The 19,919-nt window shown below is 42.2% G+C and overlaps 1 protein-coding gene across 1 annotated transcript in view; it reads left to right on the forward strand.

Moving 5' to 3' along the window:
• The first annotated feature begins 1,433 nt into the window (after positions 1–1,433).
• LOC126481728 (uncharacterized) overlaps positions 1,434–19,919 on the forward strand; it is a 160,738-nt gene continuing 142,252 nt past the window's right edge. The window contains 11 exon segments of the mRNA XM_050105681.1: positions 1,434–1,441; positions 1,525–1,588; positions 4,161–4,387; positions 4,470–4,724; positions 4,814–4,943; positions 8,869–9,101; positions 9,184–9,438; positions 9,528–9,657; positions 10,992–11,224; positions 11,307–11,561; positions 11,652–11,763. Coding sequence (XP_049961638.1) covers positions 1,525–1,588; positions 4,161–4,387; positions 4,470–4,724; positions 4,814–4,943; positions 8,869–9,101; positions 9,184–9,438; positions 9,528–9,657; positions 10,992–11,224; positions 11,307–11,561; positions 11,652–11,763 — 1,894 coding nt within the window. The 5' untranslated portion in view covers positions 1,434–1,441.

Here is a 19,919-nt window from a genome sequence, read left to right on the forward strand (position 1 = left end):
CAGAGGAACACATCCAGACACGCGAGGTCAGGTGACCCGGGTGGCCAGCCGCAGGGCGTCCTCGGCCGATCCTCCTATTCCCGAAGCTGGATGTCAGATGATTCCTCAGAGCAGCACTGAAATGGGCTGGCGCCCCACCGTGCTGGAAGTACGTCCTGAATCGTTGCGTTTCCAAGCAGACCTCGAAACCGGTCATACGTACGCAGAGCAGCTTTGAATATCTACATATTCCCAGTCAGCGACGCTGACACAACAGCTCACGTCAGAGCTACTGACAAAATGTTCCATAACATTACAAGGTGACTTCAGAGGTGATATGTTCCTTGTCGAATTATGCTTGTTTTGATGTCCTCTACCTGCTTTACTAATTTGAACGAATAGTTTCGGAACTCCATCCATACACATAAGATTGCAAACCTTCCAAAACCCATGCTTCTGTACTAGAACACTACAGACGCAATAATCATTAAGAAATAAAATGTGCGAAATACTGAGCTATAGTGATCTTCACATCTCGCAACAAGAGCCTCAAAAATTGTGTGCTGTGTTGTTAGGCAGCATCAGGTATTTATAAAAAAAAAAAAAAAAAAAGAAAAAAAAAAAAAAAAAAAAAAGGTTCAAATGGCTCTGAGCACTATGGGACTCAACTGCTGTGGTCTTCAGTCCCCTAGAACTTAGAACTACTTAAACCTAACTAACCTAAGGACATCACACACATCCATGCATCCATGCCCGAGCCAGGATTTGAACCTGCGACCGTAGCGGTCGCGTGGTTCCTGACTGAAGCGCCTACAGCCACTCGGCCACCACGGCCGGCCATCAGGTACCACTCCCCCTATTAACGTTTAGGATACTGTAGTAGAAAATGGTTTTATGTTGTAAGCTGCACCCTGACCAGATGTATGTGTTACGGAATCTATAGAAGATATTCCACGATTTCTAATATTCACTTAACAAGCGTCCTACCATCAAGAACTATTCGGACCAGAAGGTTAGGCGTAAAATGTTAGACAGATTTGTGTATTCTCGTGTTCTAGTGTAACCGAAACACGCACAATGTTATTTTTCTGACAAAGCACCAACGTATCGTTATAGATACCATCGATGTCCAAGAAATACGACAAGTAAGCTGCCCAACTAATGCTGTTCGCAACTCTCGAAAACCTACTACCAGACGTGCTGCACTCAAACGATACCAGGAAAGCACGAGCAACATGCGGAGTGGTGTGTACCACCGGCTCACAAGAAGACGACTAAGGCAACTATTCGCGATAAGGTGCCCCCTGAACAACTAGCTATCAGTTCCCACACTCGGCGTCGATAGTGAGGGAAAAAAATTGGATCAGACCGTCGACGATGGCAGTAATTACCTGATAAGTACTTGTATAAAATGCACCACCCTGCAGTCGGCGGCATCGCACTGCAGTCTCCAGTTGGAAAGGTAAGCCGCTCTCCGCTCTGCAGTAGATTAGACTTGGCTTCCGGCCCGCGTTGCTCCTGCTGACTCGCCGCCTTTGTGTGCAGATGCGCTCCTTCCTGCTGTTCGCTGCCGTTGTGGGGCTCGCCTGCGGCGCTGCGGTGCCCAAAGGTACGTGATCGTATACGTAGTGCTCTCTTCTTATACTACCCCCGCATAAGGGCTGATTGTTTCTTGAGAACACACACGACGCTGACAACCAGCGCTATGACATCGCTACTGTACCGTCAGGGGTAATTTAACTTAGAATCAGGTCCTCGATTACGCGCAGATCAAAATTCGTGATCTCCAAATTAGCAGGCTCATATTGTTCCAAGAACAGGAACTTTCAAATATATGGCCACATGAAGCTCGATGTTTAAAGGTTTTGCAGGAAGCATGGGTGCTTCAATTACTCACACATTAGGTATTGTCTTAAACTGCCAACAGAGTTTGATTTTGGAAACATTCCTGTTCAACATGCTCCGACATAGGGTCATCCAGTCTTCGAGAAAGAAACAGTAGAAAAGCAAACACTAGAACACTTAATAGTGGTAGCAACCTTACGAAGAAGTTTAAAAGGGTGACACGACTTTGTAAATACTGAAAAAAAGTACTCCGTCTTCAAGCCACGAGTGGCCTACCGGGACCATCCGACCGCCGTGTCATCCTCAAGGAGGATGCGGATAGGAGGGGTGTGGGGCCAGCACACCGCTCTCCCGGTCGTTATGATGGTATTCTTGACCGAAGCTGCTACTATTCGGTCGAGTAGCTCCTCAATTGGCATCACGAGGCTGAGTGCACCCCGAAAAATGGCAACAGCGCATGGCTGCCTGGATGTTCACCCATCCAACTGCCGACCACGCCCGACAGCGCATAACTTCGGTGATCTCACGGGAACCGGTATATCTACTGCGGCAAGGCCGTTGCCATAAATACTGAAAAATAGTGTCAATAAAGCATTCCTAGGCGGTATAAGTATTGACTGAGAAAGAGCTTTAATGCTGTTTTTAACCTCACAGAGCAGGGATAAGGGTCAATTAAGTTTTTAATGATCTGTGAAGCTTTCAGCTGACATTTTCTGTATTTAATGCACAAACCCATCTAAAGTCATCGCAGCTGTAGACCCTGTTTAGGTGAAGATTATAGTAACACTCCCTGATGAGCCAGAACATTATGAGCACCGACCTACCACTGATAAAAACCCGTCCAGGCGGTAGCAGCGTCACCTGGCGAGGAACGACTGCTAGTCATACGCACGGTGCATGTAATATCAGTGAGCGTGCTGTCCGTGTGTAGAATCGGGAAGACGCGCGATCTATTTGAGCGTGACGGACGGCCCCGAGGCTCGGTAAGAGTATTACGGAAACTGCACGACTTGCCTGGTGTTCGAGGAGTGTTGTGGTGAGTGTCTTCAACACGTGGCGAAACAGAGGTGAAACCACGCCCAGAAGTCGTGCGGTTGGGAGGCCACACCTCAATACAGATGGCGGTCGTCGTAGGCTGGGCAGATTGGTAAAACAGGGCAAACGGCGACCTGTGGCGGAACTAGCATCAGACTTAATGCTGGGCAGAGTACAAGCGTGTCGGAACACGCACTGCACCGAACCCTCCGCAGCCGACGACCCATGTGTGTGCCAATGTTAGCACCACGACCTCGTACGTACCACTGAAATGGGCACCTACCATCGACACTGGACACTGGTGCAGTGGCAGAGCGTTGCATGGTCTGACGAATCCCGATACCTTATTCAGCAGGCGACTGGGAAGGGCGAAGCCGTCGTCTTTCAGGGGAACAGCTCCTTGATACCTGTACTGCGCGACAGAGACAAGCTGGTGGTGGCTCGATTATGCTCTGGGGAACATTCCCGTGGGCATTCATGGATTCAATGGAGCTCCTGCAAGGCACCGTGACGGCGAAGAAGTATCGAATACTGGTTGCAGACCACGTGCATCCTTTCGTGGCGATCACGTTTCCCGACACCAGTGGCATTTTTCAGCAATATAATACGCCATGAGAAAAGTCCAGGAGTGTGATGTAGTGGTTCGAGGAACACAGAGTTCCAGTTGATGTGCTCGCCAGATCTGAACCTGATCGAACACATCTGGGATGTGATTGAGTGTGGAGCCAGAGGTCATCGATCCCCTATCTGGAACTTACTGGAATTTTAGTTGACTTGTATCTGCAGAAGAGGTGCCAAATCTCTCTAGCGACATACCAAGGTCTCGGTTGTCCAATGCCGCGACGCTCCGCCACTGTTACCCGCGCCAAGTTATGTAGATACCGATAATGTTCTGGCTGATCAGTGTAGTTCTTTCGCATTTCAACGATACACACGCATTCAAGTATTGCATGTCTTAACCCATATGTGAACAACAAATCTGTACAAATAGTCAAAATGAGAACGGTTTTACTTGCCGGTAACTGTTGCTGTCTACATCTGGTTACCTCATTTCATCATTCGAACACCTTTTAAATACGTTTCACCAAATGTCTTAAATATTAAGTCTAAAGACAAAATCATTTCATCGTCGTCAACAAATATAGACAATGACCCAAAGGCGAATAATAAAAAACCAACAGGACATAATATGCCTACTTGAATGTAGTTTACTGGTCGCATTACACAAATAGCATTAAAGTAGCTACCGCTGTATTGTACTCCAGAACATGTGTATGAACAATAGTTTTCCAAACTGGCAGGCCTACATCAAGAGAAACACCACCGTTTCTCTGCATCACGATCCAGCCGCAACCTCCAAGATGACCTTAACGACTTCCTGGCCCTCATCCCCGTCGACGAAATCGTCAACATCGTCCTCACCTACGTCGCCAACGACGCTGAGGTGCAGGCCGCCCTCCAGTACCTCATGTCTGACGAGTTCGAGAGCATCGTCGTCTACATTGACCAGCAGCCCGAGCTGTACGATGTAAGCATCGCTCCATTAGACACGTCGTCCACCTACAAGATGCTACATCACAAAGTTTCTGATTGCTCAAATTTTTCCACAGTTGCTGAACTTCCTCGAGGACTCGGGCCTTGACCCCTACAGCTTCCTCAACATGATCCACGACTTCCTGGGCATTCCTCAGATTACGAAACCCGCCAGCAGAATGAGGAGGAGCAGCAGGAGCCTCAAGTCCATGCTCGATGAGATCCTCGCCATCCTCCCAGTCGACGAGCTGAAGGCTCTCTACAACGAGAAGCTGGAGACCAGCGCCGACTTTGCTGAACTCATCAACAGGCTCAGCTCGGACGAGTTCCACGTGAGTCCCAATTACACTGGCACATCCTTGTCAATGTTTGTTAATCACTTCTCGATAATATCAAATCACTTATCTTCCTGTTTTTCCAGCAACTGGTGCTGCGCGTGGGAGAGCTGGAGGCCGTGCAGAACATGATCCAGATGCTCAGGGACGCCGGTATCGACGTGGACGCCATCGCCGACTTCTTCAGGAGGATCTTCGGCTGGGCCTCAAAAGAAAGTAAGTGCTGAATAGTGAACTTTTGTAATGAAAATAACAGTTTAAATACAGGTTTACAATTTATGTTTCAGCGTTCTATGAATATGTGATTTAAGTTACTTGAACCTAGTATTTGTTCTATTATCTATTTGAATGCTATGAACGCCACAAAACTATACTTTATAGTCTAACAATGTCTTCACGTATGTGTTTTCCATACGTAATATCTAAGTTGGTGAGATCTTCAGAGGAAGCATTATACAAATCTTGACTAGAAAATGGGAAAGACGAATGGTTAGCATTAAGAGATGAAATAGTGAAGGCAGCAAAGCATCAAAGATGTAAAAAGTCAAAGCGTAGTAGGAATCCCTGGATAACTCAAGAGATACTGAAATTAATTGATAAGAAGAAAAAAATTTAAAAATGCAGCAAAGGAATCAGGTGAAAGGGAATACACAGTTTAAAAAATGAGACTGACAGGAAGTATAAAATTGCTAAGCAGGAATAGCTAGAGGACAAACGTAAGGATTTAGAAGCATATTTTACTAATGGAAAGATAGATACCGCCTATAGGAAAATTAAACAGGCCTTTGGGGAAAACAGATGCTGCTGTATGAATATCAAGAACTCTGATTGTACGTAAACCAGTTCTAAGCAAAGAAGGAAAAGCTGCAAGATAGAAGGAAGAGATGAAACCAATATTATAGAAAGGGAAGAGAACGTAGATCAAGATGAGATGGGACATACGATATGCGAGAAGAATTTGACAAAGCTCTGAAAGATCTAAGTCGACACAAGGCCCCAGTAGAAGACGATATTCCGTCAGAACTACATGTAGCCTTGGGAGAGTCAGCTATGACAAAACTCTTCCATCTGTGTCCAAGATGTATGACGCAGGCGAAACACTCTCAAGACTTCACGAAAAATGTAGTAATTCCGATTCCAAAGACAGCAGTTCCTATAGGTGTGAAAATTACCGAACTATTAGTTTAATAAGTACAACGCGAATTCTTTACAGGAGAATGGAAACACTGGTAGAAGCAGACCTCGGTGTAGATCAGTTTGTATTCCAGAGAAATGTAGGAATACGCGAGCCAATACTGACCCTACGACTTCTCATAGAAGATAGGTTAAAGAAAGGTAAACCTACTGTTATAGCAATTGTGGACTTAGAGAAAGCTTTTGACAGTTCTGACTGGAATACTATGCTTGAAATTCTGAAGGTAGCAGCGGTAAAATACAAGGAACGAAACGCTATTTACAACTTGTACAGAAACCAGACGGCAGTTATAAGAGTCGAGGAGCATGAAAGGGAGGCATTGGTTGAAAAGGAAGTGAGGCAGGGTTCTAGCCTGTCCCCAATGTTATTCAATATCTACATTGAACAAACACTAAAGAAAACGAATGAAAATTTGGAGTAGAAATTAAAGTTCAGGATGAAGAAATAAAAACTTGGAGTTTGCCAATGACATTAAAATTCTGTCAGAGACAGAAAAGAACAAATGAAGAGCAGTTGAACGGAATGGACAGTGTGTTGAAGGGAGGATATAAGATGAATACCAACAAAAGTAAAACAAAGATACTGGATTGTAGTCGAATTAAATCAAGGGATGTTAAGGGAACTAGATTAGGAAATGAGGCACTTGAAGTAGTAAATGGGTTTTGCTATTTGAGCAGTAAAGTAACTGACCGAAGTAAACAGTATGTAAAATGTAGACTGGAAATTGCAAATAAATAATTTCTGAAGAAGGGAAATTTTCTATCACCGAATATAAATTGTCAGGAAGTTTTTATAAAGGTATTTATCTGGAGTGTAGCCATGTACGGAACTGAAACATGGACGATAAACAGATTAGATAAAAAGAGAATAGAATCTTTCGAAATCTAGTGCTAGAGAAGAATATTGAAGATTGGATGGGTCGATCACGAAACTAATAAGGAGGTACTGAACAGAATTGGGCAGACAAGTAAGTTATGGCAAAACGTGACCAAATGAAGGGATCGGTTGATAGGACACAGTCTCAGACATTAAGTGGTGACCAAGTTAGTGATGTAAGGAAGTGTGTATGTGTGTGGGGAAGGGGGGGGGGACTAAAAATCGTAGAGGGAGACCAAGAAATCAATACAGTAAGCAGAAAGATGTTGGTTGTGGTAGCTATTCGGAGACGAAGAGGCTTGCACAATATAGAGCAACATGTAGAGCTGCATCGAACCAGTCTTCCGACAGAAGACCACAACAACAACAATACCTGTAATCTGTAGAATAATATATGTAATGAATATTTAGGTATGTACGTTCCACACTTATTCTCAACCAGTGGACAGAGTTCAACGAAACCTGGTATGCACATAATTTACTACATGGAAAGAAGCACAAGATGCACTGAGCAAAAGGAAGGCCACGTATCTTGCATAGAGGTGAGAGCGTAAACGGGTTGACATAGAAGCAGATCTCGGAACTGCCTGGAGCAATGTCAACCACAGTGCACATTACTTATTACTTGTATAACAATACTATGTGGGTACTATAACCCTAGCCCTCATCTGTAGGGTTGGGTGTGGAGATGAAGAGCTGTGGCATGTACAAATATTCCATAACGACCTATACTGGTATTGCATCCACAGCTTTTGGGGTCGCTAGCCTCAGTGGAGACAGACCTGATGACGTTTCGCCCCTAGGTGTATGTGTGTAGGAAGGGGGACACAGAAATACTGACATGTAATCCCATCCCTTTAACGCCTCAAGCAATTTCTACTAAATGTGGCACACGTAGGGCTATCATTACAACATGCAAAAAACAACTGCAATAGTAGGACCCCCGTAGCGTCACTAAGGCAGAGGGTGCGATGAAAAGTGGTGAGACAAAAGCATATCTCAGGTAGTCCTGGAGTAATTTCAGACAAATTTCGTAAATACATCACTTATGTGTGTAAAAGTACTGTGTAAGTAAGATACCACTTTTGCCTTTAGGGATGTGTAAGGTGTATATGCATACATAAAAACGATATTTAAAAAAGTTCTGAAACGATCTACTGATGTTTACTTCCTGTAAGTAGATGACTTGGATTGTTTGTTAAGTATGAGGTGAAGTTAGTTTCTTATCTCTGCTGTTCAGTATATCAACGACGTTGAGAGGATGAGCACTGGACCGAGTCATATTTTTATCAATGTGTTTAAGGATTTTACATCAAACCACAGGGCTGAACCCCTGAACAAATGTAACATCCACACTGGAGTTGTGTGGCCAAAACCACGAGAGAGTCAGAGATATATGCGTGCGACATACATGACGCACGCATACACGGACAAAGCCGTGGGTAAAATGGTAGTTACTTATAAATCGTACAAAATGTTTGCTTTTCATTACAATATTTCGTTCATTTTACACTTTTACGAACACAAACCCGTTTATATCTTAAATAAAAATTTCGAACAATGCAAATCTTTCAAGCTTCTTAGTCTGTCGCCAGGTTGTGTCATCACTTTACAAATGACTACTTGGGGTTTGTGCACAACCTATTCACTGTGGCGATAGTTTGTGCTGGTGATGAAAGGTTACAGATACGAGGGAGAGAGTGAAAAGCATTTCCAGAACATAGTCACTTCTCTTAACTACCGCTTAGATAACTGAAAGTATTTTACATCCCATTCAATATATGGATGGCACTGATGTTGTGTGCAATTAATGAGCTAGCACTAATACACCATGCCGTTACCCTACCAGACGGTTGCACAGTTCGGTGTGTTGATAGAATAGAAAAACCCATGGAGCTTAAGTACATGCGTTCTCGGAACAAAAGTCTGTAATCTTCAATTAAACCTCGTCCATGGTTACAAATGGGTAAAGGATTACTCATACAGAATTGTTATACATATTGTATCCACTGATTGCTACACAAATCGAAACCAAGATCTAGCTGTAATATTTATTACGCATTTTCACAGCAGCCTCCACCACATTCAAGATGATCCAGCGGTTCCCAGCGAAAAAATCCAGCCGCAACCTCCAAGATGACCTGAACGACTTCCTGGCCCTCATCCCCGTCGACGAAATCGTCAACATTGTCCTCACCTACGTCGCCAACGATGCTGAGGTGCAGGCCGCCCTCCAGTACCTCATGTCTGACGAGTTCGAGAGCATCGTCGTCTACATTGACCAGCAGCCCGAGCTGTACGATGTAAGCATCGCTCCATTAGACACGTCGTCCACCTACAAGATGCTACATCACAAAGTTTCTGATTGCTCAAATTTTTCCACAGTTGCTGAACTTCCTCGAGGACTCGGGCCTTGACCCCTACAGCTTCCTCAACATGATCCACGACTTCCTGGGCATTCCTCAGATTACGAAACCCGCCAGCAGAATGAGAAGGAGCAGCAGGAGCCTCAAGTCCATGCTCGATGAGATCCTCGCCATCCTCCCAGTCGACGAGCTGAAGGCTCTCTACAACGAGAAGCTGGAGACCAGTCCCGACTTTGCTGAACTCATCAACAGGCTCAGCTCGGACGAGTTCCATGTAAGGCCCAATTACACTGGCACATCCTTGTCAATGTTTGTTAATCACTTCTCGATAAGGTCAGATCACTTATCTTCCTGTTTTTCCAGCAACTGGTGCTGCGCGTGGGAGAGCTGGAGGCCGTGCAGAACATGATCCAGATGCTCAGGGATGCCGGTATCGACGTGGACGCCATCGCCGACTTCTTCAGGGGGATCTTCGGCTGGGCCTCAAAAGAAAGTAAATGCTGAATAGTGAACTTTTTAATGATAATAAATGTCTAAATACAGGTTTGCAATTTCTGTTGCTTCATTCTACAAATATACGCTTAATTTACTTGAACCTAGTACTTGTTCTATAATCTGTCTGAATGCTGTGAACGACACAAAACTATACTACTGACATCATGTACTAACGATATCTTGACTTCTATTTGCCATACATAACGCCAAAACTATCTGCAGAAGAATACAAGTAATGGATATTTAGGTGTATATATTCCACATGTTATGCTCGGCCATTGGATCGATTTCATCAAATCCTGGTTTACGTCTAATTTACTGATTTACTATACAGGTTGAGACAGAAGCAGACCTTGGAACATTTTGGAGCAATTTCAACCAAATTTTTGATGTGCGTTAGTCATTATTTGTATAAAAATACTGCATGGGTGATATAACTGTAGCTATCACCCATAGCGTTAAGTTTCCAGATGAGAACCTGTGCCATGTATAAATATTCCATAATGACCAAGCCACCCTGGAGTCGTATGGTGGAAACCAGCTGACAGTCCAACATATATGTGCGACATATCTAATGCAAGCGTACATGGGCAAAGATAAGGGTAAAAACCTAGTTACTTAGATAACATAAATGGTTCTAAATGTTAGGTTTCCATTACAGCCTCACGTCTATCTCTACGCTTGTATGGACACGAGTCCGTTTATAAATAAAAATTTTGGACGAAGCGTAGCATCACATTTATCTCTACGCTTGTATGGACACAAGTCTGAGTCAGTTTATGAATAAAAATTTTGGACGATGCGTAGTACTGATGGCATTATTATTAACGTTAGGCGCAGCAAAAACTGTAAACTTTTTGAACTTCTTAGGCTGCCACTACTTTGCGTCAACTGTTTTAGTACGACTGCATGGGGCGTGTGCTAAGCCTCTTCACTGTGGTGATAATTTGTGTTGTTGGTAAAGGTGAAAGAGACAAGAGAGAGCGTAAATTCTTTTTCCAGACCGTAGAGATCTCTTCCTAAATAGCACCTAGGTAACTGAAAGTATTTTACACCCATTCAATATAGGGATGTCATTAGTGTTGCGTGCAACTTCATGAGCTATCACTAATACATTCTTCACTTACCCCTTCAGATAGCTGTTCAGTTTTATGTTTTGTAGCAATAGGCAAACCCCTCAGATTAAGTAACTTCTTTCTCGGAAGGCAAGGCTGTAACCTTCAACAAAATCACGTCCATGATGAATAACTTTCGTACAACTTGTATCCATCGATTGTTTTATAGAATCAAACCATGGTTATTGCTGTAATAGTTATTTCGCCTCTTTTACAGCACCCTTCACCGCATTCAAGATGATCCAGCGGTTCCCAGCGAAAAAATCCAGCCGCAACCTCCAAGATGACCTGAACGACTTCCTAGCCCTCATCCCCGTCGACGAAATCGTCAACATCGTCCTCACCTACGTTGCCAACGACGCTGAGGTGCAGGCCGCCCTCCAGTACCTCATGTCTGACGAGTTCGAGAGCATCGTCGTCTACATTGACCAGCAGGGCGAGCTGTACGATGTAAGCATCGCTCCATTAGACACGTCGTCCGCCTACGAGATGTTACATGACAAAGTTTCTGATTGCTCAAATTTTTCCACAGTTGCTCAACTTCCTCGAGGACTCTGGCCTTGACCCCTACGGCTTCCTCAACACGATCCACGACTTCCTGGGCATTCCTCAGATTACGAAACCCGCAAGCCGAATTAGGAGGAGCAGCAGGAGCCTCAAGTCCATGCTCGATGAGATCCTCGCCATCCTCCCAGTCGACGAGCTGAAGGCCCTCTACAACGAGAAGCTGGAGACCAGCGCCGACTTTGCTGAACTCATCAACAGGCTCAGCTCGGACGAGTTCCATGTAAGTTCCAATTACACTGGCACATCCTTGTCAATGTTTGTTAATCACTTCTCGATAAGGTAAGAACACTTATCTTCTTTCTTTGTCCAGCAACTGGTGCTGCGCGTGGGAGAGCTGGAGGCCGTGCAGAACATGATCCAGATGCTCAGGGACGCCGGTATCGACGTGGACGCCATCGCCGACTTCTTCAGGAAGATCTTCGGCTGGACTTTTTGAGTTCTTCTGTTCAGGCGTCTGCTCAACCAAAGTTAAAATTTCCAAAATATCCTGAATTTTCTCGATCTGCGATGTAAAAGCGACGTAATAAAGGTTCATCTGTGTTGTACGACATTTCTTAATTATTATTGTGACTCAACTTCCTGCCACATCATAAAATGACATTCCAGATAATCAGGGACAATTTTATAGTACATTTTTAAGTTAGTATAGTTGACGAAGATGAGAAATGTGACTGTCACCTCCGGCATACAAAGTAATCCTCTAAACCAGGCTTAAACCATTTGAGTTTAACTTCCACAAGAAACGTTACAGTGTTTGGGTTCTTCGTTCCTCATGTAACATGAGTCATTCAGGTCCGTTGCAGTAGTAAGAAAGAAAACAGCTTTCGCATGATGTGTCACCAACACAGGTCAATGAAACTTGGGCCATGCATAAAAGAACTGCTACAGTATAGTACAGTACAGTACAACACAGTACGGAAGGTAACTAAAAGAAATACGCTGTGAGGCGTAGAGAAATGACACTTCTTATTGAAAAGGCAGTAATTACATTTGAAGTCAGTGCGATTCATGATGGCTCTCGGGACAGTGCTGATTCGAGCATGCTTCCTCTCCTCGCTGCCCGACTTAGTAAGCGACTTTGTTACAAAATGTGGGACAGGATTCCTCAGAGGGTGTGTGATCACCACGGGCAGCAATGATGGCACCGCAACGTGTCGCCACACTGGCCACAAAGTTGGTCAGAAGGCGGTGAGGCATTCCATTGCTCCACCAGCGAGGTTAACTGCAGGATGGTCGTTAGTACACGCTGTCTGCTACAGTACGCTGCATCCCATACATGCTAGATGGGATTTAAGTCGGGGAAACGGGTAATACAGGCAATTCGCTGAATGTCCCCTCGCTCCAAGAGCTCCTCCATAAGAATGCAGTCAGAGCCGAATTCACCGTTGAAACGACGCATGCGGAGGATAAGTTCAGTGTCACAATAACGTTAATCAGTGAGTGAATTGTTTTCAAAGATTTGTCATTGTGCAAAGAGCAAAGGGATTGTACCGACCAGGGGTGGGGTCGCGTGCTCTTCTCGGATCAGAGCACATTCAGTCTGCTTACCGATTCCGGACGCGCCACCATGTGGCCGATACGTACGAACACGTAATTCGCCCAGGATCATTGTCGAGCATTATTGTGCTAGTGGTCCAGGTGTCGTGATGGGGAGGTATAATGTTGCATGGGCCTACCGACCTCCAAATCCTGGAGCATGGTGCACTGACCGATGAACGCCATCTGACTCTGCACTCCTTCCCTATGTGAATCTTTTCAAGGGTGTACTCGGGCCCAGCTTCATACCCGACCGCATCGAACAGGTACGTGTAGGAGCACTTGGAATGAAAGGATATTGGGCAAATGGACTGGTCTGTCCGTTCCCTCAGGCTTAAATCCCAGAGAGCACTTGTAGTCTACGTTGGGCAGACGTCCTACAGCATTTCCACAGGCACCATCGACCATCCACCAGATGTCAATCGCACTGGTGGAGGAATGGAACGGCCTGCCACAATAACTTCTAACAAACTTCGTGGTCAGCATTGGAGGACGTTGCAGAGCATACTGTGCCGTCTGTGGTGATCACCATGTCCTACCTTTTGTACTGTCCAGGAGACCATCATAAATCGCCATGACTTCAATGTTATTGTTTTCTTTGTCTAAACGTGTCATTCCGGTTCTTCTAGATTAGATTAGATTAGTACTTGTTCCATAGATCATGAATACGACACTTCCTAATGATGTGGAACGTGTCAGGTTAATAAAAGGTGTCTATACAAGATATTACATTAGACAAAATATTACATGACACTCAATAGTTTTTTTGTGGAGGTTGGGAAATTATCCACTTACTATATCCAAAAATCATCTAATGAGTAGAAAGAGTTGCCATTAAGAAATTCTTTTAATTTCCTTTTAAATGTTATATGGCTATCTGTCAGACTTTTGATGCTATTAGGTAAGTGAGCAAAGACTTTTGTGGCAGCAATTTACCCCCTTCTGAGCCAAAGTTAGATATAACCTTGAGTAGTGAAGATCATCCTTTCTCCTAGTGTTGTAGCCATGTACACTGCTATTACTTTTGAATTCGTTCGGATTGTTAATAACAAATTTCATAAGTGAATATATATATTGTGAGGCTACAGTGAAGATTTCTAGCTCTTTAAATAAGTGTCTGGAGGATGATCTTGGATGAGCTCCAGCAATTATTCTGATTACACGCTTTTGTGCAATCAACACTCTTTTACACAATGATGAGTTACCCCAGAATATGATGCCATACGAAAGCAGAGAATGAAAATAGGCGTGGTAAGCTAATTTACTCAGATGTATATCGCCAAAATTTGCAATGACCCTAATATCATAAGTAGCTGAACTCAAACGTTTCAGTATATCCTCAGTGTGTTTTTTCCAGTTCAACTCCTCATCAATGCATACACCTAGAAATTTTGAATATTCTACCGTAGCCACAGATTTCTGATCGAAGTCTATATTTGTAATGGGGTCATTACATTTACTGTGTGGAACTGTATATACTGTGTTTTCTCAATGTTTAATGAGAGCCCATTTCCAGAGAACCACATAATGATTTTCTGAAAAACATCGTTTACAATTTCATCAGTTAATTCTTGTCTGTCGGGTGTGATAGCTACACTTGTATCATCGGCAAAAAGTACCAGCTTTGCATCTTCGTGAATATAGAATGGCAAGTCATTAATATATATTAAGAACAGCAGAGGACCTAAGACCTTGCGGCACCCCATTCTTGATTGTTCCCTGGTTTGAGAAATCACCAGTTTTTGCGTATTATGTGAACTCTTTATTTCAACTTTCTGCACTCTTCCAGTTAGGTATGATTTAAACCATTTGAGCACTGTCCCATTCATACCACAGTACTTGAGCTTATCTAGAAGTATTCCATGATTTACACAATCAAAAGCATTTGATATATCACAAAAAATCCCAACAGGTGACTTCCGGTTACTCAGAGCATTTAATATATCATTAGTGAAAGTATATATAGCATTTTCCGTTGAAAACCCTTCTGGAAACCAAACTGACATTTTGTTAAAACTTTATTTTTACAAAGGTGTGAAGCTACTCTATAATACATTCCTTTTTCAAGAATTTTGGCCAAGGCAGTCAGAAGAGAGATTGGGTGGTAGTTGTTGACATCAGACGTATCCCCTTTTTTATACAGTGGTACAACAATGGCATAATTCAGTCTATCTGGGAAAATACCCTGCTTCAGAGAGCTATTACATATATGGCTAAGAATCCCACTTATTTCTTGGAAACAAGCTTTTATTATCCTGCTGGAAATGCCCTTAGTCCCATGTGAGCTTTTATTCTTGGGAGAGTTTACTATCTTTCTAATTTAAGATGGAGAGGTGGGTGGAATTTCAATTGTATCAAATGGAGTGGGTAAGGCCTCCCCATTAACTGCCTTGCTTCTTCTAATGAACATTTAGATCCTATTTTCTCTACAACATTTAAAAAATGATTATTCAAAATGTTTTCGACTTACGGCTTGTTGTTTATCAAGTTTCCATTCCCTTTGATGGTGATGCCGTCATTCTGTACTCTTGGTTGTCCTGTCTCCCTTGTAATAATATTCCAAATTGTTTTTATTTTGTTATCAGAGGTATTAATCTCAGACATGATGCACATGCTTCTGGACTTTTTAATAACCTTTCTTAATGTAGCACAGTAGTTTTTATATTATTTGGCTGTTTCTGGGTCATTACTCTTTCTTGTTGTTAGATACAGTTCCCTTTTGTGGTTACAAGAAATTTTTATTACTTTAGTAAGCCAAGGTTTTTTGCATAGTTTTTTATAATTAGATTTAACTACTTTCTTCTGGAAACAGTTTTCAAATTCTCTTACAAGTGTATCATGAAATAAGTTATATTTTAAATTAGCATCGGGTTCCTTGTACACCTCATCCCACTCTAACTGCTGAAGATTTTCTCTGAAATTTCTAATTGTTGAGTCATTAATTGAACGCACAACTTTGGAGGGTAGTTTTGAATTACTGAGTGGAGCTATGTCATATACTGTAACTAGCTGAGCATCATGAGCAGAAAGTCCATTCTCAACAGGATATTCTCATTGGATATTTCTTTCAGTCACCTTTTGTATTATTCTATAGCAGTTCTCTCTATGTATCGTTCAAGTCTCAGCGAGCTATATTGTTTGGTAGTGTCACATCATGCAGAAGATTTGCACATCACTGTATCTTGCATTCTGATATCCACATATTTTTTAAAATGGAAATTATAAGCTTCAGTCGTGTGAATGCCATTTTAAATATATTACATTTCCATTTACTATGGTGCAAGTTTAGTACGTTTCTCCGTTCTTCTACACCGTATACTTCCTAAACGTGACTTCAGTGGCGAAGCAGTAGATTTATGTTCCAAAAACAATACAGTGAAAGGGCCTGTTACGCATCCTGCCGAGATGGAAAACATAATACAATCAAAGAATCTAATTCCCTTTCATCTCTGTTCAGAATTACCCACGAATATAATTTCTGTTCCCTTTTTGGTTCTATCCTAAAAACTGAAACGTCGATTTTTCACATCAGTCTTCGATTAAAACCACAGCCTGATTTTGGTCTAGTTCTCCATATTCGTAGTAACCGTTGGGGCGTACAACACTTGTTAACTGGTTGACGTTTTGACGCTGATCTATTGCAACACTTTAGTTAAGCACACTATGTAATGTGAACGCACGGCCGAGGTATTTAATGATAAATATCTGTTGTCAAGCAGACGAGTAATGCTAAGAGTGAAAGCAATTCCTTTGAGAGTCGAGGATTCAGCGGATGAACAGGAGAGCTTGTCGGATTCCAATGTTGAACGTAAATGCCTGAAGACACAGTACGTAATAAGTTCCTGCCATAAACAATTCGCCCCACGTGCAGTATCTTGTTATCATGCTAAACTGCAGTCTGAGTCCGATTACCACTGGTATTAATTTTTCTCCAGTACTTGGAAATACTCTTCAACGTATTCACATTCACATCGGCATTTTTGCAAGTGGCTGTAAGAAAAGATAAAGGGGATCTTTCACTCAATTAAAAATTTTATTCATAGTATATTAACCGAGAAAGCATAGGAGAAATGATTATTAGTATACCATTGTGGGTAGTACAATTGGTCCAACTCACCGTTCCTGCAATGTAAAATGTGTGGAGTTAAAGTTATCTGTTGTTTCATTAAAAACAGTTATTGCAAATTTTTAGAGTGTTTTCATGGCACAACAGTATTCTTTAATAGATATGGGTCTTACTTTTGGGAGCTTTTCAGATATCACTGGCGTTTCATATATGTCTATGGCAATGTTTTCATTTTGGGTATAGTTAACGAGTACACGTCAACGCGCATGATATGGATCTTACAAGTTGCAACATTACTCCAATACACGCCGTACACTTGTCTTCCACAGATTTCTCGCTTTCTATCTAGGAACCAAGGCCTGCCGTCTGTTTTGCAGTTCGAGTAATCGTTTCATTTCATATCTTCAATCCTCGTTACTCCTACGTATCAATACTAAACGAGGATCTCCAGATAAGAGTCATTAGTCTACAACCAAAGGCTATTACATTTTTATATTTAGTGAAATATGCAACATAACATTTCTCAACATTTATAGCTTGTTGCCACTGTACACACCAGGTAGATGTTCATTCATATTTAAGTTAGATACCTCTACAATTGTTATTGGATAACAGAGTCTCATACACTGTTGCGTCATCTATGAGAAGTTATCAGCTAATATCATATAATTTGATATGTGCTTGCATTGTGAGAAATATCAATTTGTTTGGTACGTTCGCCTACATAAGCATCTTTGCATGCCTGGAGACATGAGTGGTCCGTATTTTTTGGCTACCAGAAGCAGTATTATCGAGAACCTCTTATCGAGAGCCTGCACCTCTTATATGCTGGTAGAGCTCGGTGGAGCGAGTGAGTCAGAGACAGAGAGAGAGAAGAGTTGTGTCGCTACTGACTGAGGAGCTTTTCATGAACCTTGTTTGAGATGCTCCCTGATGTGATTGAGGATAAAGAATGATTTTGAGATGATTTCGTAGACAGACAAGGTTACATGAATATAGTTTTTATTTGCTGCAAGCGCTTACTGTGAAGCATTGTAATGTAAAGATTTTATTTTGTTTAACAATGTCTATATATTGGTGCCAACGGTGATTTATCAGGCATGTGTTCTATTTCTCTCTCCCACCAATGTAAGTTAAAATGTTTCAATAGGAAAGCAAAGAGTAAATTTTACGTTAATTTAAATATTGTGTGTAAAAGTAATTTTGTGGCGTATGATAATGCTGAGGAACAGTTATAGTTCACGCTAATTCGAATCACTTCTACGTCATTAAAAGAATTTAATATAATATCCTAATACTCTTCATTCATTTGCAAACATTTGCCAGGAGCTAGTGCTCACTCTTAAATGAAAATGAAATCTGGTTAAACTTGCAATGTCACGCTCTGCACTATTGCACGGACAGTGAGCAGTGTTTCCAAAAAGATAACAAAAGTTTAATTCACAAAAGCAGCTTGAAGTTAGATAAAGCGGTTTCCCGCGCAATGGTTCATTTCAGTTACATGCAGTTCGCCTCTTCATACTCTTGCAGCATGCAGGTAGTGTAGATCCGAGTTATCCGTTGGAAGGAGAGAAATCATTTTAGGGCATAAATGAACTTTTTGAGAGAAATTAGAAACAGTTTTCATTCGCAAAATTTTCATACGAGTTCAGTAGATGCGTTTTTCTAATTCGGCACAGTTTCAAGACGCAACAGTTAGCTATTGTGTGCTACTGTTTCATGACATAGGCTTTCTGCGCATTATCAATAACGATTCTTTATGCTCAGTCTCGTTTACAGATAGGTTCAGTTAAGATTAATTGGAACAACAGTTACTGGAAGTAATTTACATAGTTAATGTTCGTGTTTACAAGCAGGGTAGCAAAGGCGATTCTAGCTCAAAATACATAGGCGACAATGTAACAGGAATTTGCAAGTCAGATAGTTTCTAAGTAACATAATGATTTCCATTATTTTCACTCAGTTATAATAGTAGAATTATAGTTAAAAGTTTCCAATTCTTCTAAAAGCTTTCTACGCATGGCACTGCGTAAATGGTACACCAGCCCATCGGTTCGTTCCACCACATAATCAGTGTTACTACCTGTGATTTGTGCAGACTCCTTTCGTTTTTTTAAATGTTTACTTGCTTTCACTAGCCTCTCTACTGCCACAGATTCGAAAATTTTCAAATATCTAATTCTAATTTTGTTTGGGAGGCTCTGTTGGTTTTCTGTAATTTGATACAAAATGACGTTGAATGAGTTTCCATGTTCGAGCTGTAGTGTTATTCTAGTAGATATACTGATTTTTTCTTTTCCGTTTAGCTGTATTTGTCATTACCTGCTTGAATGAAGTCAGAGAGTAGGTCAACATGGTTACTATTTTTTCGACAGTTTAATGAAGTGTTTGAGTCAGTCTTGAAGGCACCAACAAATTTCTTGCGAGGTGCACACGGGATATAGATTTTATAAGCCTGTTTCAGGAGTATCACTAAGTAACGGTGTTTTGCAAGTTATGCTTCCTTGAGTAGCTTTTAGTCTGAAGTACGAGTATGTACGTCTGAAATCGAATGTCATTTTACGATGTGTGGTTGATGGTGTACGACGTATCACCAACTGAAATTTTCCCACGCACTATTCGCTTTGAGAATTGTGTGTGTGACGAACGCCTGCCAATCCACACCTGTGTCTACATCCGTGCTCCGCAAATCACTGCGAGGATCGTGGCAGATGGTACTGCCCACTGTACCAGTCATCAGAGATTCTTCCCATTCCATTCATGGTGCCTGGGAAGAACGACGATTTAAATGCTTCTGTGCGTGCTGTAATCAATCTAATCTCATACTCAGGATCCCTGCAGGTGCCATACGTGAAGGGTTATGGCATATTCTTAGTCGTTATTTAAAACCAGTTCTTGAGACTTCGTAAGTAGGCTTGTTATATTCTCATCTGTTTCCTGCTATTGTAAATAATCCCCCTTCACTGTACTCGGACA

This window comes from Schistocerca serialis, chromosome 5 (assembly GCF_023864345.2).
Source record: "Schistocerca serialis cubense isolate TAMUIC-IGC-003099 chromosome 5, iqSchSeri2.2, whole genome shotgun sequence".
Lineage (NCBI taxonomy): Eukaryota > Metazoa > Arthropoda > Insecta > Orthoptera > Acrididae > Schistocerca > Schistocerca serialis.